Here is a 12,488-nt window from a genome sequence, read left to right as displayed (position 1 = left end):
TAAATGCGAAAGTGTGTATGTCTGTCTGTCTGCTACCTTTTCACGGCCCAACAGTTTAACCGATTCTGACGTTTGGTACAGAGTTAGCTTATATCCCGGAGACGGACGGATAGGCTACTTTTAATCTCGGAAAATCAAACAGTTCCCACGGCATCTTTAAATCCTAAATCCACACGGACGTAGTCGCGGGCATCCTCTAGTATTCAAACGAAAATGAAAATACTTTTGTATGGAGCCATTGACGGAGAGAGCTCTGTCAAGTTATCCGTGACAGAAAACACGGATGCTAGCTGAAGGCAGAGTGAACTAGAGTGAGGGAACTCTCGGTTTGATCCTGAATGGACGATATGTCAAATATTAGGCTATGGGTGACGTTAAATCAAGAAAAAGTGTAAATTAAAAATTTATTACACCCCCGATAAGTGAAGGTTACAGTAACTAGAAAAGATCTGATAACTTTCAAACGGCTGAACCGATTTTCTTGGATTATAGCTAAGAATACTCTCGATCAAGCCTCCTTTCAAACAAAAAAAAAAAACTAAATAAAAATTGGTTCATTAGTTTAAGAGCTAGGATGTCACAGACAGATACACAGATAAACAGATACACACGTCAAACTTATAGGCGATTCTAGCGTCAAATTTAGGAACATTTGACGCCTGTCAATGACTTCGAAGCCACGACGTTTTGTTACCAGTTCCCAAACGTCGTGAACTGTGCTGGAAAGCTGTTCTATATCTTAGCAGTTCGTACCAGTAGATATAAAAAAAGTAATAAAAAAGTTATAGGGAATATCCAGTTATTTAATAAGACAAGCTCAAATATTTAAAATCCATCTACTTATTACGCAAGCGGGGCAGCAGGCGTTCGCTAGTGCGCTTCACAAATATTAGCCTCGCTGGCGCTCCCCCTAGGGAAATGTATGGGCGAATAATTTTGCGTCATTGGGAATATTTTTCCTATGTTTTAATTCCGAGAATATTATATTTTTCACGGCCTTTCTTTTTATCTCGTTTTTTTGCGTATCACTTTCAGTAATAGGTAGAGATGTTTCATGTTATATTGAAATTACGCGCGTCGCTACCTATTTCGAATGTTATATTGTACTAGTTGATACCCGCAACGTTATCCGCGTGGATATATGTTTTTGTTTAAATCGCATGGAAATTTTTTGGGGTTCCTTACCTCAAAAGGAAAAACAGAACCCTTATGGGATCAATTTGTTGTCTGTTTGTCGTCCGTCTGTCCGTCCATCTGTTCGTCTGTCGCGGATGTCAAGAAAACTTATACTAACCTATAATAATCTTTTCAAAGAAAGATAACTATACCGAGTAGGGTATCATATGAAAGGGATTTACCTGGACATTCTAAAACAGATTTTTATTTATTTTCATGTAAAGTAGTTTTTGATTGTGATGCAAAATGTCTGAAAATATACCAGCGTACGGAACCCTCGGTGCGCGAGTCTGACTCGCACTTGGCCGGTGTTTTTGTTAGACTTTCCCCAACTGTCGTGAACTGTGACAAAACTTTTGATTGTTTACAAAATTCTTATACCAAGATAGATACTTCTATTTACTAATATTATAAAGAGGTAAAGCTTGTAAGTTTGTTTGTAGGCGGTAATCTCTGGAACTACAGAACCGATTTTGAAAATTCTTTAATATACCTAGGCGATATTTTATTTTCAAAAAAATTAGAGATCCCTAAATTGTAATAAAGTACCCGTGGGAAGCCGGGGCGGGTCGCTAGTATCGAATAAAGGATATTTCAGATGCGGCTATCAAAATATTCCTGATGCCAAGATAATAATGAAGATATTTTAGCACAAGTTATATAAATAGCCGGCAAGTAACAGAACTTCGACTTTAAAACTCAGTGCCTGTAATAACAAAGGCGGATGGTACAAAGTTATACGGGCATTGGCTGTTTGAGTTTCCGATTTTAAACCTTCATTCTAAGTTAGTAAAGTTAGTTATCGATTGGAGTGGAATTCCACGAGTAATCCAGTCAAAAGGTTCCTGGTATATCAGTTCACATGTTGCGGATATTCATGATTCGAAACAACGTTACTACGTTTCGATGCATTGTTATTCAATAACAATACAAAACAAAGAACTTCATGTTTTTTCCTTTTTTTTTTACAAAATACGTAAACCGCAGTTTATCTTCTGTTTGTTTATTTTACATGTTCTTTTGTCTGTCTGTCTGGTCTGCGACTTTTTCAAGGAAAAGTAGATTCTGCTGAGAAGCCGGCAAAATCAAATTATTTTTTGAAAAAGCAGTTTACACTGTTATGTTTTTGTCTAAACTAATATTATAAAGAGAAGTTTGTAGCAACGTTTTGTATGTCTTTTTAACTTGTTTTTGCTTAAAACTTAATGTCCAGTACTATACTAATTTTGAGAGCTTCACAGAACACGATTTCTGTTTGAAATAGCTCTTTTAAGCACTGATTTAATTCAACGATGAAAACCTGTCAGTAACCCGTTAAAAGTAGGCATCGAAAATGCATTTTCGGATAGAACAGTTCTATTTAGGTTATTGATCCGTATTCGTCCACGGCGTGCGGGCATTAGCATTCGGTGACAGGTGCAAACCGCCCCGCGTCACTCCCGTCGCCTCGCCTTACACCCGTCGCTCCACGATAAAAGGCTTTTATTCAATAGAAAATAAAAAGTTTTAACATTGAAAAATGTGTTTTTGATCGATTTCGCATAGAAGCTTTTTTCAGTGAATGCGCGACAACCCTTAAAAATAATTTCGACAGTATGTAGGTATATAAACTACTGTAAAGGACTTTATTCTGATTTTTAATTCGGTGGAATTCGCACAGGGTATAAATTATGTAATACATTGCAATGCCCTGACAGGGCCTCATGTATTATTAATATCACGTGATAATATAAATGAATGCAAATGAATTTATAAATGAAATTTTTGCTTACATAACGAATATGGATGGGATGGGATGGTGAAAAAATGTTTAAATGGTGCCTGCGACTTCGTCTGCGTGGATATAGGTTTTTGAAATACCCGTGCGGTTTCGTTGTTTTCCGGGATAAAAGTAGTGTATGTGTCTGACCAGACAGATTGCGTCCGATAAGTACTCAGGTGGATTTAGGTTTTTTAAATATCCGTGGGTTCTTTTTAATTTTTCGGGACATAAAGTAGACTATGTTCATTGTTCATCCTCGGAATGTAAATTGGTTAAAAGGATGGGCAGTAAAAAGATAGCCGACAGACATACTTTCGCATTTATAATGTAACTAGCTGATGCCCGCGACTTCATTCGCGTGGATGTAGGTTTTTAAAATTCCTGTAGGAACTCTTTGATTTTCCGGGATAAAAGTAGCCTATGTGCTAATCCAGGGTATAATCTATCTCCATTCTAAATTTCTGCCCAATCCGTCCAGTAGTTTTTGCGTGAAGGAGTAACAAACATACACACGCACAAACAAACTTTCTCCTTTATAATATTAGTGTGATAGTGTGATGTGATATTAATAAAAATAGATATACCGCTGGTTACCACTGGTATTGTTCCACCACTTGTATCGTTATACTAAGTACCTACTCGTAAATAAAGAAAAACCTTGGCGCTAAATACGTTGAAGTTTGTTTCATTCTGTAGAGATGTACCTAATAATTATTATTGTTTCTGAGACTATTAAAACCAACTAAGTATTTAAGCAATATACTGGACTCATTAAAATAAAAATATTCATTCGTTCAAAAGGAATTGATCAGCATTTGAGCGTGAGAGCTAAACGATCGGCGACAGGTGCTGCTAATCAGCCTTATGTCACTGTGGCCTCTTTATTTTCCCTTGTTTGTGAAATCGTTAAACTTTTAGATAGAGAGCCAGCGAGGGCCAGACCTTCGTTAATTTATAAAAGCTGAAAGTTTCTCTGCGTACTTGACTTTGTTACCTGATATCCTGTTATCTGTTATCTCCCATAGCCACCATGATCCAAACTTCATAAATGCTGATCGTTCTTTCCTGTGTTGGGGACAATACGCAGAGAAACTTGCAGCTTTTATAAAATAGCAAAATTCTGGCCCTCGCTGGCTCTTAGTCCATTCTAGTGCTAAACCAAGAAACCGCTTAATGACCGAGGACTGATTTTTATCAATCTACGGTGGATTTTAACGATTTTAACTTTGAGAAGTGGCCCGATTTTTGCAAGTGTTCTCTCATCTTTGAAAAGAGCAACCGCCGAGTTTCTTGCTTGTTCTACTCGGTAGGCACGGTATTTAGAACCAATACTAATTGTCTTTTTTTAAATAACGTTATAATATAATAAACTAAAACAAATTGATCAAACTAAAACACATTTAGAATCGCAACAACTAAGCTGAAAATTAGTTTAAAATTCCAAAGTAGTTGTACCAAGTTGAAATAGATTTATTGCTTGTTTGAAAACTATTGATCCTAGAGTCCAAACTCGAAAGTGTCCCCAAACAAGTTTGAAACTCCCATTAGCAGACAGTGTCAGGTGCAGGTGCTAAGTTTTTAACGTTATGCATATTCGTTTAGTAACTTTAAGTTTTGACGACCTCCTTCGCATATTGGTGAGCGCTGTAGTCTTATAAGTGGAAGGTTCTAGGTTCGATTTAGTCGATAATTTTTTCTGGTCCGGTGGGAGGCTTCGGCCGTGGCTAGTTACCACCCTTCTAGCAAAGCCGTACCGCCAAGCGATTTAGCATTCCGGTACGATGCCGTGTAGAAACCAAAGCATATGGGTTGAATGAAAACTGCCATACCCGTTCCAGGTTAGCCCACTTCCATCTTAGACTGCATCATCACTTACCACCAGGTGAGATTGCAGTCGAGGGCTAGCTTGTATCTAAATATAAAAAAAACTCAAGCTTTCAGGAAAGGCGAGAAAGTTACAGTAACCTTCGTTACATTGATTTTCTCAGCTTTCAATGAAATGACTACGGCGGTCCTACCTAGTAGCTACTTATTACGCAGATTATTCCCAAGAGTGAATGAACAGGGGACATCTGGCAGGAAAAATAGCTATTGGCTTTATTAATAAGAGAAAAAAGAAAGATTATTATATCATTTACCTTCTAAATATGGACTTTGGGGTGTATAACATTACTTTGTAGAAACTGGTAATTTTAAAAAAATCAATAAAAAAATATGCTATACATATAGATATAATAGGTATAGGAAGTTTATAAAAAATATTATCGTCTAAAAACAGCAATATATTTTACAGTTTAACTATGGATGAATAAAATTAGATGAAAATGTGATAAAAGGTGAAATTATTTGTATGGATGAAGCCATTTTACATTTTCTTACGCCAGTCATATTAAGTACCTGTCATAACTCATAGTGAGTCAAAAATTTACAGATAATTTATTTCCCCTAATTATTATTACTCTAAGCTGGTCATCTCAGTCAAGTCAATTAGGCAAATGGTGTCATTGATTTTCCGAACACTTAAAGGAACGGGGACACCCTGTTCCGGTAATATTCACGCCGAAGTGGATATTATAGCAACCATCTGGCGCGGTAAGTATGCAATTTGATACGGGTCACTAGATTCAGGACTGTGAGAGTGGTTGCAATATCGAATACTAATCTTACCTACTAGCAGGATTTAGGCTTAGCAAGAACTACGGAAAAGCACAACGCCTTACATAGGTAGATACTACTAGATCACACTAATATTATAAAAGCGAAAGTTTGTATGTGTGTGTGTGTGTGTGTGTATGTTTGTTACTCCTTCACGCAAAAACTACTGGACGGATTCGGCTAAAATTTGGAATGGAGATAGATAATATCCTGGATTAGCACATAGACTACTTTTTATCCCGGAAAATCAAAGAGTTCCCACGGGATTTCGAAAAACTTAAATCCACGCGGGCGAAGTCGAGGGCATCGGCTAGTGTACCATAAAAATAACTCAAAATTTAAAAAACCCCCGACACAACAACCTCTGTAAGAAAACTAGAAGAGAGCTGATAACTTTCAAACGGCTGAACCGATTTTCTTCGACTATATCTAAGAACACTCTCGATCAAGCCACCTTACAAACAAAAAAAACTAAATTAAAATCGGTTAATTCGTTTAGGAGCTACGATGCCACAGACAGATACACAGATACACACGTCAAACTTATAACACCCCTCTTTTTGGGTCGGGGGCTAATAGATAAGCAAGATAAAGTTGAAACTAAAACCCGACTACGATCGTCATAATAAACGCTGAAATATTATAATAAAATTGTTTTTTTGTCGCTTGGTATATTTTAGTGTTGTTGTACATTTATATTCATGAACTTATAATCTTCTCCACTTTCATTTGACATCCCACTCGAAACAATAGCAAAACATTTTTTTTGGACCCCTACTTATTTTGACGGAACATCCTCTAGGACAATTTTTTTCGTATAAAATATAGCTTATGTCACCCGGACCTTCACAACGAATCAATTGACAACTCATTCATCAAAATCGGCTCAGTAATTTAGGCGCTACGGCGGAACACACAGAATTTAGATACAAACATACATACACAGACTGCTAAAATCATAACCCTTCCTTTTGGCTTTACCGTAGTCGGGTAAAAAGAGCATGAATACGTGCGTTGATTTGTTTATGTTTTACTGAATTTTTTCAGTGCGAAATGTTTCATAACGCGAAATAAACAAAAGCTAGGTAGATTTAGACATTTCGTAGATTTAGTCATACTTTAAAGAAATGTCGAATCCTAAACTTCCAGCTCTAAAATGAATATTACATCGAACATCTGGCGCGCCCGTAAGTATTCAATTTGATCTAGGTCACCTGTTTCACAACTGAAAAGGTTATACGGAAAAGATATGGCGCTATACAATGCGGCTTCGAAAATATTTTAAAAATAAATAATATGAGAGGGACACGGCCAAACGTTTTAAATCATCATCAAAATTATATTTTTAACCCCCGACCCAAAAAGTTTGACGTGTGTATCTGTGCATCTGTCTGTGGCATCGTAGCTCCTAAACTAATGAACATATTTTAATTTACTTGTTTTGTTTGAAAGGTGGCTTGATCGAGAGTGCTCTTAGGTATAAATCCAAGAAAATCGGTTTAGCCGTTTGAAAGTTATCAGCTATTTTCTAGTTACTGTAACCTTCACTTGTCGGGGGTGTTATAAATTTTTAATTTACACTTGTCAATACGCAGAAAAACTTTTAGATTTTATGAAATAACGAAGGTGTGTCATGCGCTGTCTCTGTCTGTCTGTCCGTCTGTCTCTCTATTTTTTTCATCACGACTCCACACAATCGCTTTTGTACGAAATTATAATATGAAATGTCAAGAAAACATAATACTGAAAAGTTTATATATTAAACGTTATGGGTATTCAATATTCATAATATCCCACATTATTACTATTTGTTTAGGACGTTTAATATAATACGATGTTCGCTTGTTAACTTCGTCGTGTATAATGTAATGTTTGACCTTTAGCTATCTAACACTATCCGATGCCCGCGACTTCGCCCGCGTGGATTTGGGTTTTTCGAAATCCCGTGGGAACTCTTTGATTTTCCGAGATAAAAAGTAGCCTATGTGCTAATCCAGGATATTATCTATCTCCATTCCAAAATTCAGCCAAATCCGTCTGGTGGTTTTTGCGTGAAGGAGTAACAAACATACACACACACATACACACATACACAAAAACTTTCGCCTTTATAATATTAGTGTGATAGTGTGATTAGTGTGATTAGTGTGATAGTGTGATAGTGTGAAGTGTGAAGTGTGATTGTTACGCGGACCTAAGACTACATCATTAGTAACCACAAAGGGCTGACTTGTGATAGGATATATAATAAAAATACCTTTTTTTAAACAAGAAAACATATTGTAATACGTAAGTAGTTTCCTAAAATATGATAAAAACATGAGTAATATTATGTATTTAGGACAGTGTTACAATTGTAAGACTTCTTAGTGTCCTGGTTTACATTTACTTGGAACAATAATTATACGAGTAAGACGTTGTTAAATACTATGTCACGTACCTACCTATTATATTTCAATAACTAACTGTGTCATGTTTCAATTAACTCAAAACTAGGATACTACCACTAAGTAAAAGCGAAAAATGTTACCAAAGCTTATGAAAGATTCAAAGGTATTTTATTTAATTACTAGATGATACCCGTGTCTTCGTTCACGTGAATTTAAGTTTTTGAAAAATTTTGAAAAATCTAGTTTTAAGTAATTAAATATCACTTGCTTTAACGGTGAAGGAAAACATCGTGAGGAAACCTGCATGCCTGAGAGTTCTCCATACTGTTCTCAAAAGTGTGTGAAGTCTGCTAATCCGCATTTGGCCAGCGTGGTAGACTATGGCCAAAACATTTCTCACTCTGAGAGGAGACTCGTGCTCTGTAGTGAGCCGGCGATGGGTTGATCATGATGATGATGGTCATACTCATAACAAAACAACAACAAGAACTTCAAACAAGAGTGAATAGGCGTCTTCTTGGTTAGCGCGTCCCATCTTAGGCCACATCATCACTTTCCATCAGGTGTGATTGTGGCTAAGCGCTTGCTATAATGAATAAATAAAAAAACACTTCTCTACATCAAATCATACACTCACCTTTTAACGCCATAGTAGGCAGCAAAGCCAGAGCCTGCAGCATGGACCAAAAACAAGATCGCTCGCTCCTCATTCCGCCCACATAAACTATTCACACGGCATCATCCCAAACAGTACATTTTGTGTCCGCGCGCACTCATGCATTCATTAATATCACTTGATGGTTCATTTATTTTGCTTTGGGTTCATTTATTTTTATACTTAGGTCGATTTTAGGACTATTGTATCATTCTGATTACAGTTCTGTTGATGGGAAATATATTTAATGTTATAATTTTTTGATTAATTTCGTAGAAAAAACTAATTACTAATTTTATGGAGTCGAGTATCCAATACATATAATAACATACATCTAAAGTGTTTTTGTTCATACATTATATCTCTTCATTAAGTCATTTTTCAGAAGAAAAAAGTAGGTCCTATACCAGCAAATCTTTACCTAAACTCCTGTGATCTTTGTTTAGATTATTAGACTAGATGATGCCCGCGACTTCGTCTACATGGATTCAGGTTTTTTTTAAATTCCGTGGGAACTCTTTAAAATTTTGGTACAAAGAGTGGCAAATACCCATCTTTGGCAAGTTATTTCTGTAACAAACATCAAAGTTGGTTAAGTAGATGGGCCGTAGTAAGATAATAGATAGACAGACAGATAGATACATTTTCGCAATTATAATAGTATTAATTTGGTTGTATGGATATTATTTTATCTTCTTCTAACTATATAAAAAGAAAAGGTGACTGACTGATCGAATGATTACATTGATATGAACGCACAGTTCAAACTACTAGACGGATCGGGCTAAAATTTTGCACGCAATTAGCTATTATGACGAAGACATCTGTTAAGAAAAGATTTTTTAGGAATTCAACCCCTAAGGGGGTAAAATAGGGGGGTTGAGGTTATGTAAGTTACTCGGATGAAGTCGCGGGCATAATTTTGTTACTTATAAATTTCAAACAAGAAAACTTGTTAAAAATTGATCAAAATAAACAGAATTCTTCATGGATTTTATTATCAGCCCGAGGGTCTTTTCATTAATTTCAAGATTACGAAAAAAGTATACACATTTTAGAGTACAAGAGAACAATAAAAGCAAACAATACACTGAATATAAGCCGAAAATAAAATGAAACGAATAATATTGCAGCGATTCCAATCATTGTTTCAGTTCGATTGGATTGATTGTAGCCAATTAGTTTGTTTCCGTTCCTTTTTTAAGGTTCCGTAGCTCAAAAGGAAAAAAGGAACCCTTGTAAGATCACTTTGTTCGTTCTGTCTTTCATCTGTCGTGTCTGTTAAGAAAACCTATAGTGTACATACTTCCCGTTGACCCAGAATCATAAAATTCGGCAGGTAGATAGATTTTATAGTGCGAGTATAGGGAAAAGTCTGAAAACCGTAAATTTGAGATTACACTACAAAAAAAAATGAAATATTGTGTTCACAAAAAAAAAATTACTAAATCACATATTACATATAAGTCCATCATTAACTTGTAGTGTTCTACATAAAAGTGTGACGTATATCTTGTACAATGGTACGGAACCCTTTGTGTGCGGGTCCGACTCGCATTTGACCAATTTTTTAATAACCAATGCATTGTTCGATTGCAAAACGTTACCAGTATTTATAATATCTCTCGTATGGATGCAGATCATTGTATGAAAAAGGCTTAACTCAAGCTTGAATTAAAACAATGAAATGGAAAATATTTATATCGTATAGACGAATTATGGCGTTTATCAATCAAGGCTGTACAACGATTAGTTTGAAAAGCAGATTATCTTGAGGAGAGCCACTAAAAGTCTCTGTCTAGAATGGACTTAATTAATGTTAATTTATTTAATCATCATTTTGATTCAGATAATTGAAGAACGTGAAAAATTGAAAATCAATATTCTATATTATTTTAGTTACATAAAATCATAATTTGTATAATGATGATATCTACAAAATCATTTAGTACGTAAAAAACAGCGAGTAAAGCTTTTGTGACAAGAAGGAAATTGTCATTAAAAAATGTTCTTTGTCAGCTTTAAAATTTAAATCTAGCAAATAAAATCGATACTCGACTAAATCTTTTGAATAATAAATTAGAAAAAGGAAAGCTCTCAAACAATAGCAAGGCAATAAATTACTTATTCTAAAAATCTACGTTGTTCCAACATTGTGGTGTACTTCGTTTCACTATATCAACCGTAAAATCAAGCATGTCATTCAGCACGAAAGTAAGCCACTCAAATCATTTCCTTTATTCACTAAACATCGCAACAAGTCACGATTAGGTTCATACGCGAATGTAGCCACTATCGGGTTCAGGCACGTCCGAACCGCTCCCGGCCCCGTAGCACACTGGTCTCGGCGTAGCACACAGCTACGTAGCAGCTACACAGCGGCTACGTAACGTCGCATGAAAAGGTTACGCTCAAACGTTTAAACCTTGCGCCTTTTGCATGAATAGGGTGTACGAATGTGTTTTGTTTCCTTTTCCCGGTGTTCTATTTTTGAAAACAAAGAGTGTTTGGATTCCCTTACGTACAGGCTATTTGTATTTTTTTTTAATACGCCGCAGGGGAGACGAGTTGTGTTATAAGACGGCTGAAGCATTCATCCGCTTTGTCGACTCTTGAATAATTTAAGACAGTTTTAAAATGTTACGCCGCTTTTATCTTGCACTGAGATATTTATCAACTTCTAATAATCCCACTTCTCTTATCTGATTTATATAAATCAATTTCGAAATCCTTGCTTTAATATATTCGCTTATATTTCAGTGTATTATAATTTTCACTCAAGCGTATTTTAATTTTAGACCTCCCAGGCAGACAGGTTTTCTGAAAATGTTTTCTTTCACCGTTAAAGCAAATAGTGACATTATGGTTTCAAAAATAATTAATTAAAGTCCAGACCCCCAAATAAGCGGCCCATGTTTTGACCATTGAACACTGACAATAACATAAAAGTGCATTATTAAACACACACCCAGATATTCTACAATCTTCAGTATTCCAGATTTCTGCGCCAACATTACTAACTGATGCCGACGACTTCGTCCGGATAGATAAAGGTTTTTCGAAATCCCGTGGGAACTCTTTGATTCTCCGGGGTAAAAAGTATTTACTAATTCTGAATATTATCTATCTCTATTCCAATCCGTCCAGTAGTTTTTGCGTGAAGGAGTAACAAACATCCATACATACAAACTTTCGCGTTTATAATATTAGTAGAATTTATTATTTATATATTAAGTAAAGTAGGTACCTACACACTAGGGTGGCAAATAAATGGACCAGATTTGCGCATTCCGTGGTTAGTTTGATTAATAACCGGCTTCAAGAAACCTGCGTAGATCCCTCTTGAGTGGAAATACCATTTATTGTCGAACTTAATGCGGGTAAGATTAGAACTAAGATGGTACCTATTAATTATGTTGACCGGTATATAATTTTTTTACCGTAACGTACCTCAAAAGGAAAAAAAGAACTCTGATAGGATCACTTTGTTGCCTGTCTGTCCTCTGTCCGTCTGTCTGTCGTGTCTGTCAAAAAACCCTAAAAGAATATTCCTTGTTTAACTAGAATCATGATATTTGGCAGATAGAATGATGGTAAAACTGTATTGAAATCAAGCAAATGGTGACGTTATTTTTATACTTGGTAAGTATTGAGAGAAGCATCTTTTTCTCCACGTAAGAAAACCGTTTATACATTAAGCTAAGTACACACTAGGGTCAAGAATCAATGAATTCCCACTGGATTTTCAAAAATCTAAGTTTTCGCAGACATAGCCCTGGGCATCATCTATTTATACTTTATTACCTATAATTTACAAGTAGAATGAGGATAAAACTTGATTGGAATCCAC

General features: G+C 35.8%; 1 protein-coding gene across 2 annotated transcripts in view; it reads right to left on the bottom strand.

Moving 5' to 3' along the window:
- LOC123874384 (lachesin-like) overlaps nucleotides 1-10,962 on the bottom strand; it is a 54,552-nt gene extending 43,590 nt beyond the window's left edge. Inside the window, exons 1-2 of one of the 2 annotated variants that reach the window (XM_045919686.1) lie at nucleotides 10,763-10,962; nucleotides 8,621-8,863 (exon numbers count right to left, since the gene is read on the bottom strand). In XM_045919686.1, the coding sequence (XP_045775642.1) occupies nucleotides 8,621-8,693 (73 nt within the window). In that variant the 5' untranslated portion in view covers nucleotides 8,694-8,863; nucleotides 10,763-10,962. The remainder of the gene's footprint in view (nucleotides 1-8,620; nucleotides 8,864-10,762) is intronic. The other variant, XM_045919687.1, reaches the window with a different exon arrangement.
- Nucleotides 10,963-12,488: the final 1,526 nt, after the last annotated feature.

The sequence above is a fragment of the Maniola jurtina genome, chromosome 18 (assembly GCF_905333055.1).
Source record: "Maniola jurtina chromosome 18, ilManJurt1.1, whole genome shotgun sequence".
Lineage (NCBI taxonomy): Eukaryota > Metazoa > Arthropoda > Insecta > Lepidoptera > Nymphalidae > Maniola > Maniola jurtina.
The sequence above is the reverse complement of the archived record's forward strand: the minus strand, read 5'-3'. Positions and strand labels throughout refer to the sequence as shown.